The 10401-nt window shown below is 36.0% G+C and overlaps 1 protein-coding gene across 1 annotated transcript; it reads left to right on the forward strand.

The window, feature by feature from the left end:
- The first annotated feature begins 5071 nt into the window (after positions 1–5071).
- On the forward strand, positions 5072–9095 carry LOC110916239 (protein LIKE COV 2). The gene is made up of 7 exons (XM_022160985.2): positions 5072–5355; positions 5787–5839; positions 5920–6029; positions 6567–6734; positions 8127–8224; positions 8529–8655; positions 8836–9095. Exons 1-7 carry the CDS (start codon positions 5236–5238, stop codon positions 8934–8936), a joined length of 777 nt encoding a protein of 258 aa, XP_022016677.1. The 5' UTR covers positions 5072–5235; the 3' UTR covers positions 8937–9095.
- The last annotated feature ends 1306 nt before the right edge of the window (positions 9096–10401 follow it).

Consider the following 10401-nt stretch of genomic DNA (forward strand, 5'->3'; position numbering starts at 1 on the left):
TGAACCAATTCAGGAAATCGAAACGAGATGGAAATCGAGTATCGTGTCGATATCTATGTACTACCAAGTTCACACATAATAAGGCAGAACCCTTCTCACGCTCGATAAGCCTCACTGGGACTTGCATGCACCCCACGTTAGAGATGAACCAATTCAGGAAATCGAAACGAGATGGAAATCGAGTATCGTGTCGATATCTATGTACTACCAAGTTCACACATAATAAGGCAGAACCCTTCTCACGCTCGATAAGCCTCACTGGGACTTGCCTGCACCCCACGTTATTATTAAGTGTGCACCCATAATAATAAGGTGATTTGCATATTCATCTCAGAGCCTCTTAGCTTGCGCTCGAAGTTTCCCCCGTTCAATCTACACACAAGTGGTATTTACAAGGCTACGATTCATATGATTCAAAGAGTAGTGTCACACTATCAAGTCACCATAGTATCTAACGTTTCATTCCGTGCTAGTTGTGAGTGTGTGATTGCTAAACAAGTGATGCACAAAGTAAGAGAGACGAACCTTGCAATCTGGAGCTGAGTGTCATGATCGATTTTCGAAGGTGTTCGGTTATAGTCTGGTTTTACAAAAACGTTTTAAAACCTAGTTCACTATAACCAGTGGCTCTGATACCAAACTGTAACACCCCCAAAATACCACCTGCGGAAACTCCGCGAGGCGTGTTACGCATCAGAGTCTGAGCCACCAATCACCTTGAACCAATGATAAATATTTAAATAAAACATGTCATTAATTACCAATAGAAAAATATCAAACATAATATTAATTCCCAAAGAGTTGTATAGCGGAAGCATGTAGTAAATCTTTTAACAGTTGTTTCAAAATAATGCTCAAAACCAATGTATCACTTATAAGTTAATCCAAGAGCCTCGATCCATGACCACTCTAGTACTCCCAGATAGCAAGTCCATGTCACGAATTCTAACGACCTGCAAGCATGCAGACAAGTGTGTCAGACGACGCTGGTGAGTTCAAGGTTTTGTTAACGTGTTTTGTTACCAGATGTATGTTAAGCCAGTTCAACGTTGCGATACGATGTTGCTCTATAACATGCTAGATACCCTAGAAAGTGTGCCCATATGTATCCGGGGAGTGTGCCCCTTAATAACCTGGAAGTGTGTCCAGTCCCCAATGCCCCTAACCAAGCATTGGTAATGATGCCCAGATAATTAGTTCACGCCCGTCCTTACGGCCCGGTGTGAGGTATCGAACCTAATAGCCCTATCAACTAATTACCCCATTGCCCTACAAGCAATCCAATAATGATAGATTCCATGTTCAATAACCAAAAACCGATTTAACTGTTTACCCAAGTTTCCCTTCCAAATGTTTACTAGTTGTCCCAAACCACCGGGACGCATGCTTGAGAAATGCAATGAACTCACCTGGGGTTGCTCGGTATGATATACAACAGTTCAATTAAGCTACAAAGTGATCAACCACGTCCTATCAAAGTTATCATACCAATCAGATTCATATACTAGTATTGCACGTATGTTCCACACACATTGTAACAAGTTGTGTACAAATATTGGTCATCATATTCACGTATAGGTATCAGCAGAACAATTACATAAACAAGCAGAGTCCAAGTATCCGGCCCAATCAGTTGGGCTCGTAACAGTGTGCAGGCCCAATAGCAGAGTGTACATGTATATGGTCTCGAGTCGAGACTAAGCTCTCGAGTCGAGACTAAGTGGTCTCGTGTTGTACTGGTTTCAAAGTCTCGAGTTGCAACAAGGTGATCTCGAGTTGTCACGTTCTAGTCGAGACTACACGGTCTCGAGTCGTAATCGGACCCGCAACCGTGGTTTCGGTTTATGCTGTTTTGTGTTGCTAATGTGGTCTCGAGTCGAGACTAGGAGTTCTCGATTCGCAATCCGGGTTGAGACTAGATGTGTAACTGATTTCCTTAATTCAAGCTCATCTATTCCGTAACAGTTGCAAACAGATTTGGTAGTTTCACAATCAGATCAAATCACAATTATTTCAACATTCAAACACTCATATCATCATCATCAAGAACAATAATCCATCAATCAAACAAACATGCAATCGGATTATCGAACCAGCCGATTCTAACTATCATGCACCCTAGCTTATGTGTAAATTACATATGTTAACAGGTTTTCAATCCGATTAAGTTCTGTAACCATTATCCGATTCACAGGAACATGATCATGAAATTCCATATTGTTTATCATACATGCAACCGATTTCAACTTAGTTATACAATCCGATTCATCTAAGCATCATCACATAATATCATTCAATCATCTAATCATGCATAACATCAACAATAACAAACACTAACCGGTTAGAAGGAAACTCGAACCGAACAAGGAGATAATCTTCGAGAGATGGGAGGTGATTGTCGTCGAGTTTGAGGGAGAGAATGAGAGAAAACTAGGGTTTGTGTATGTGTGGGTGTCTTGCAAAAGTATGAGAAAGTTACAATCATTCTAGTGTTATGCGTGCAAGGGTAGTGGGCCGAACCCAAAACCAGGTTGCCCCTTTTGATCTGAGTGTGGTTTGTGCGGCCCAACCGGCCTTGTGCGATTGGGTTGTGTTGTGCAATTGGTTTGTTTCATGTAAACACATACACATTCACATAATATATCATGCAATTAATCAATTCATATAGTTCACATAAGCACGTAAGTTTACATAAAGGACAGGTTCGAAATACGAGTTGTCACATCATCCCCAACTTGAAAGAAATTTCGTCCCGAAATTTGATAAGCACACCACAAACAGAAGTAAATCACAAAACGGTGCGATGCTAATTCAAGATGGCTGTGCATTTTCCGCGGGTGTCACAAGCCTTCTATTTATAGGCCTTGTCCATTCTCTCCAACATGCAAGCTCCATTCGTGAGGATGGACTTTCGTGAGGATGGACTCCAAACTAAGGATGTACATTATATTTCATATAATAACACTTCTAAACCTTATCTTGAACATTTTTCAGCTAAGATACGTGATTGACGGAAGCGATAGACATATGCACTCACATTATTACACTAGTGTCCTATTAGAAAAAAATGAATTTACCCCTCAGCGTGTGAGGTGTAATTAACAATAAAGTTAACATGCATTAGGTATAGAGAAGGAACATATTAAAACTTGAAACGTCAAGCACCAAAAGTGTTATAGATTGATGAAACATAATGTTTGGACCAAACCTTAGGGATGAAAACCGCAATTTACTCCATTTAAAATTCAAAACTTGAATCTCACAATAATTTGTGTTGTGTGTAGATTTGTGCTCTCTAATGATAACATAAGTAATCTCCCTCACGTTTGTTTTAAATCACCGCGACACAAAATCTCAAAATACTTTAACATAATGCTTTGAGCTTAATATTTATATTTTCAAAATCGTAACTGGTTATGCCTCTTACGTCATTTAACTACTACTGAACATTTTCCTTATCAGATTTATCTAATTTTGAACATTTTTTTATGTATGCCAGACTTAGACTTATTCCAAACAAATACAAACATGAAAATGATAATACAAACACTAAACAAATACAAACACGAATATCTTCCTTGTTCTAAGTGTCCGTATTCGTTTATTTGTTAAATTATACATTTAAACTTAGCAAAAAATCATGTTTTTTTCTAAAACACACATATTTAGGGTTGTAAACAAATCGAACTTTCAGCGAACAGTTCGTTAATCATTCGGCGGGAAGTTCGTTTATGTTCATTCGTTTAATAAATGAACGAAGATGAACAAGAAATTTCGTTCAATTAGTTATATGAATGAACATGAACAGAGGTCTCGTTCATTCGATTGTGTTGGTGAACGTTCGGTAATGTGTTCATGAACATTCTTTCATGATTGCTTGTAAACGAATCGAACGTTCAGCGAACAATTCGTTAACCATTCGGCGGGAAGTTCGTTTATGTTCATTCGTTTAATAAATGAACGAAGATGAACAAGAAATTTCGTTCGATTAGTTATATGAATGAACATGAACAGAGGTCTCGTTCATTCGATTGTGTTGGTGAATGTTCGGTAATGTGTTCGTGAACATTCGTTCATGATTGCTTGTTTATGCTCATGAACGATTCTTGTACTTTTATTTAATCTAAACTTTTTATACTTTTTAATTTACCCCTAACAATTAAATTAGGAAACCATGTTCCCACTATGTTTATGCATCATTTCCCTTTCCTTCCTCAATATTCACATCAACCTCCATTGCACGATTATAGCTTCAAGTTCAGCGCTACTCCCTCTATCATTCACCTTTAGCCTCCGTCGTTTTCACCAATTTTAATAGTGTTCGTGAATACGTTCATTTCCTTAATGGACGAACACGAATAGAAAATCTCGTTCGATAAATATTCATAAGTCGTTCGTACACACATTTATTTCTTTAAGGAACCATTCACAATTTAGGGGTGTGCAATAACCGAACCGTTAATCGAAACCGAACTGAAAACCGACAAAACCGAACCGAAATTAACCGAAACCGAATTAACCGAAAGTCGGTTAACGGATATTTTTTTACCATCGGTTAACCGAAATTAACCGAACCGAACCGAATCATTTAGTTCTTTATATATTTCTAGCTTTTATACCTCTATTTCATGTATTTCATGTTTTATACTTTCATTTCATGTTTTATACTTTCATTTCATGTAATAATACCTCTATTTCATGTATTTATGCCTTCATTTCATTTATTTATACCTTCATTTCATTTATTTATACCTTCAATTTTATGTATTTAAACATCTATTCATGCATTTATACCTCCATTTCATTTATTTATACATCCATTTCATGTATTTATACATTTACTCATGTAATTATACCTCTATTACATGTATTTCTAAGCAAAAAAATTAGCCCTTGTTTGAATTGGTTATTAACCAAAAATTAACCGAACCGAAAACTGACAAATTAACCGAATAAACCGAACTGATTAACCGATGACTTCGGTTACAGTTACGGATGATACTAATAACCAAACCGTGCATACCCGTACATGTTTATAATTTACTCAAAGTTAATGGGCCAAATACATAGATTCCAAAACCTCTAAACTTCCACTCTACTCAAAGACAACCTGCAAGATAGATTCACTCATTTTCACTTCCAACTGTTTCTTCCCAAAATCAAAACCCTCCGTTTATCTCTCCGGTCAACTCTCTCTTTCTCTCTCTCTCCCCAATCTGCATCTAAATCACACAAATGGCTGAAGGATCAAAGGAATCAACTTCAAACACTGTTAGTCAACATGATATTATTGTTGAAGATGCCGAAGATACCCTCAAATCTGCCCCAAATTCCCCCAATTCTTCCACTCGAAAGGTATAACCTATTTTTCTTCTTATTCTGTTTTAATTTTGATATTTCTGGATTTATTGTTGTCTTGGAGTTTCTGAGATCTGAATTAGTAGGGTTAGGGCTTGTTTTGATTGTTATAAAATTTTAAGAATTAGTTCCATTTTATGGTGATAAATTAATCAAATTTGTCATTTTTAATGATGTTTGATTCTTGATTATTGTTGGATTTGCTATTAATATCAAGCTAGTGTGTTTTTTTTTTTTAATTTCTTTTAAGGGTAGTGTAGTTAACAAGAAATGTATGATATTGCCAAATTTGAATGTGTATGGTAGCCCGAAAATGAAAAAAAAAACAATGTTATGTTGAAGTTTTGGGTTTAACCATCATGTTCTAAGGGGTCAACTAGAAATTCATATTGTATGATTATGACATGCTAATGACTTCATGATGACAGGCTTGTTATGCTGTTCTTCAGAGTTGGGTTTCAAAGAAATTCATGACCGGATGGTAGAGCTTGATCCTTTTGCGTATTTTTGTTGTTGCTATAGTTTGTCTTCTTGACTTGTATTATGTTTGGAATATTTCAGTGTTGTACTGTTTCCCGTGGCTGTTACATTCTTTGTGACATGGTGGATTGTACAGTTTTTTGATGGTTTCTTTAGTCCTATCTATGAAAGACTTGGCGTCGAAATATTTGGTGAGTCATCGAACTCATGTTCTTCAATTTGTTGTTTCTCCAACTATGCATCTTGTGAAATTTGGTTCATATTGATCCAATTTGACCTCATACTTAACCGTCTAGGCCCGATTAAAAGCGATTTTTGACCGATTTTTACGAGTTTGACCGATTTTGACCATTACCGCCTAATTTGGCCGATTTGGCTATTTCTGGGCGATGGACCTCCGATTAATCGACCGCCTAGGCCGATTTCTGCAACATTGATACTTTGACTTCCATTTAACAAAAGACCCCTCTTTGTCATTTTGGCCATTTTATCTTATAATTATTTATACAAAATATCTTCCAGAACTATTTTCTGCAATGCATTTTATTTCGATATGATTATATAATATCACATGATCACTTCGAGAAAGCAGATCCGAACATCTTCTAGCATGTGCTTTTGCCTTGTGCTAATGTTCGTTTAGTGGGAGAACTTACTAGCTTAGTAACTTTATGAGTTAGGTATAATGTATTTTTTCACTTTTAATGAATTTCAATACAATTCTGCAGGTCTTGGATTCCTTACATCATTAATCTTTATATTTTTCGTGGGCATATTTGCTTCGTCATGGATGGGTGCTACTGTTTTCTGGGTGGGAGAGTGGTTCATAGAAAGGATGCCTTTTGTAAAACATATTTACTCGGCATCCAAACAAATCAGTGCGGCTATATCTCCAGGTAATTAAAGTCACATCCATTTCTGGTTTTTTTTATAATGAGGATTGGTAAAGGTGATATGAATTATTAAAACATTTATGATTATAAATTTTCTCCGTGTTCTTGTTTTTACCAACATATTTTAAACTAGAGTGAAGTATTAAATTCTTGACCTGTATTTCCTTATTGATTAAACTCGTAGGCGTGTTTTGAATTGGGTATTAACAATCATAGGAAAAGATTTAAGAAACCAAATAGTTTTCATGTTAATCAACTTTATTAAGTTGTTTCTTTTTAGGCAAATTGGATTTAAATAATCCCAGCTTTCTTTATTTGGCCGATAATAATCCCAACTCAGTTATTGGCCGATAATAATCCGAACTGGTCCACTTTTGGCCGATAATAGTCTGCGTTAAATATAGCTTAACGGAGTTAACTTTTTTTCCAAATTACAAACTGATGTTTTAGGGCTTTTGGTTAGAACGAGGATACAAGTTGATTGATGTAAAATTTACCTCGAAATATTGCCCCAAACGATGAAAACGGTGCTTCAATTCGGGTGTTTAAACTTCCAATTAACAAAAATCAAGCCGTTTGAAGCATCGTTTCGAGGTAACTTTTACATAAATCGACTCGTATCCTCGTTCTGATCAAAATCCATAAAACATCAGTTTGTAATTCGGAAAAAAAACTTAAATCCGTTAAGCTATTTTTAACGGCGGACTATTATCGGCCAAAAGTGGACCAGTTCGGATTATTATCGGCCAATAACTGAGTTGGGATTATTATCGGCCAAATTGAGAAAGCTGAGATTATTTAAATCCAATTTGCCTTCTTTTAATTCTTTTATTTTCAATAGAACACAGAGAATATGATTACATGAACAACAAAGTATGAGCTGGAGGTGGCAATTCTGACCCATTTACTTATCGGTGGGTCGATTCAGGCTATGCTTGTTTTATTTTCAATGGCTCAAGTTGGTAAATATAAAATATATCTTTAAAAGAAGCGGGTCGAAGAGGATGAACTTCCCCAAAATTCATTTTTTTATACAAAAAACCTCCCAATTAATTTTATCCAAAAACTTAAAAGATTACTGATATACTATAGTTTTAATCATATTTATAATATTTATGTTGGAAGACGGTGTTTTGGGTTACCCGGCCCGCTCATTGTGTCACATTTCATAGTTACAGTACTCTACAGTAGATAATTAAAATCTGACTCTGTTTGGTTAAGAAGCATTCTTCCACGCGTTTCGTGAGGTGGTACTACCCTAAGAAATTGCTTTCATGATTTCCGAGTTCTTTATTTTTATTTTCTTTTATCTATAAATATATCTATTGCTACTTGGCTAGGTTCTTAATCAGGTTATTTGCAATTTAGCACTTAAAAAAACCTGTTTTGTGACAGACCAGAACACTACTGCGTTTAAGGAGGTTGCCATCATCCGTCATCCTCGTCTGGGAGAGTATGCTATCGGTTTCATTACATCATCAGTTGTTCTCATGGTACTTTGCTTGCCATTAGTAGTTGTTATCTCGATATTGAAGACTTGAAGTCACATTTGGCATTTGAAATTAAATATTCTCGACATTTAACCCTATATTTTTACTACATTTTCTCACTATGTGAGGAGAAGTAGTGTGTTCACCATCAGAAAAAGAGTTGAATGTTGACTTTTGCGCATCAAATGATTTTGACTTTTACTGGATTAGAAACATTTGGAAATAAAAGAACAAAATTGGTTTTATTTGTACATTAGAATTAATTGAAATGAGAAGTTGACTCTTGGAATATGTATCGTTCTTGCAGAGGGAAAATGGAGATGAAGAGTTATGCAGTGTTTATGTCCCTACAAACCATCTCTACATAGGTGATGTGTTTCTGGTCAACTCTGAAGAGATTATACGACCGAATTTGTCGATTCGAGAAGGCATTGGTATGCACTATTCTTGCATCTGATTCATTCCGGTCTATTACTTTTAACTTCATTCATTGTTTGTTTGTAGCAATAATATCCCTCTGAATCACAGGAATATTATTTACTCAATGATAATTTGTGTAATGATATACAAATGAGTCCCTTTTTATGTACTCACTTTTCCGTTTATTATTTCAGAGATTATTGTTTCGGTTGGTATGTCTATGCCGCAGTCGATATCTCCTATAGAGAGGGTCCCACGTGCAAACGATAGGGTTCCGCTAAATAGAATGATGTAGAAGAAGCTGTGTGTTTTCTATGAATCAGGTTAAAGGTTATATTCTTGTACTCATGCATTGTTTTTGCTTTGTAAAGTGAGAAATCCAAAGCTTATATTATTTGCTTATGTTACATCTCTACAAGTCTCTAATTCTTATTACCAGAGGCTTTTTTTTTCTTTTTCTGAAAAATTAGTTTTGACTGACCGTACCCCTTCGTATAATACATGGAAATACGATGTAAAATAAAACCTGATACTAGTAATATTAAAAGTCAAATTGTCCAAGTAACTAGTTAAACAACTTGACATCTTATTCAATGTCACCATAGTCGACCAACGGTGTGGAATATGTTCGATAGCATCATGATTCATGAAGTACTGGAAATCACGTAATGACTGCATCAACAAGAAGAGACTTGATATGATTTATGAGTTCGTCTCCAATGTTTGTATAATGGTCCTTGTTCTTATACAGGACCTCCATGGAACGTGCAAAATTGATCAACCTCGTAGTTGTAGGAAGCTTAACATCTTTACACGCGATAAACTCTCCATTTAGTTCTTTCCATGCATCTTCAACCCTTTCATTGAACAACTCGTTGGTTTGTTCCTCACTGACACCAAATTCATTCATGTAGCTTTTGATACTGAACGCTACATGCTTTCTACCTTGCTCCGACTGCAAGTATCCAAGTATGGAATAATGCACAAGGGTTTTGAAAAGGGTCACTATCAAGTATGTAAATTAAGATGTATAAATTTAGCTTAGTAACATTGCAACTATTGCAGTTAGAGGTACCTCGTTATTGACAATATCATCCATGGTCCGACAAAGTCGACAACAAGCGTTGACAAGAGGAGGATCGTTTAAAGCCCATTTAAAATGTGTGATTTCGTCACCCATAGCAGCAAAACCAGCTATTAGAGCGTATTTATAGCCGATACTAATATATGACACTTGTAAGTGCTCCTCCATTGTTGGTATATACCCTTCATTTGCCCATTTCGCTTCTGTCATGTAGCTTCGGACATATTGTGTGTGTGTGTTTTATCGTTTTATGAATTAGGTTAAAGGTTATATTCTTGTATTGTTGCATAAATCCAAAGTTTATATTATTTGCTAATGTTACAGAACTTACATCTCTACAAGTCCCCATACTTATTTCTAGAGAGTTTTTTTTCTGAAAAAATAAGTTTTGACCTGTATATACTGGCCGATCGTACTCGTTCTTTGCCTCAATTGATTAAAAATCTGAATCCGTCACCATTCTTTGCCTCAGCTGATTAAAAATCTTGGATCTGTCACCAGGAATATCACCTACCGACTTTCTTTCGTCATAAAATGTAAATATTAAATGTATACAGAAACCTTTATAGGACTTAACGACCATATTCAAGTTATGCATCAGTCACCACGAGATAAAATGAGAGAGGAGCGGTGGCAAGATGTGCCGCCTTACTGGAATAATGTCGGGTCTAAAGGA

This window comes from Helianthus annuus, chromosome 2 (assembly GCF_002127325.2).
Source record: "Helianthus annuus cultivar XRQ/B chromosome 2, HanXRQr2.0-SUNRISE, whole genome shotgun sequence".
NCBI lineage: Eukaryota > Viridiplantae > Streptophyta > Magnoliopsida > Asterales > Asteraceae > Helianthus > Helianthus annuus.

Coding starts and splice junctions, on each gene's coding strand:
- LOC110916239 (XM_022160985.2), top strand. CDS start 5,236: ATGGCTGAAGGATCAAAGGAATCAACTTCAAACACTGTTAGTCAACAT. Junction 5,356..5,786: donor CCAATTCTTCCACTCGAAAG/GTATAACCTATT, acceptor TCATGATGACAG/GCTTGTTATGCTGTTCTTCA. Junction 8,656..8,835: donor GTCGATTCGAGAAGGCATTG/GTATGCACTATT, acceptor TTATTATTTCAG/AGATTATTGTTTCGGTTGGT.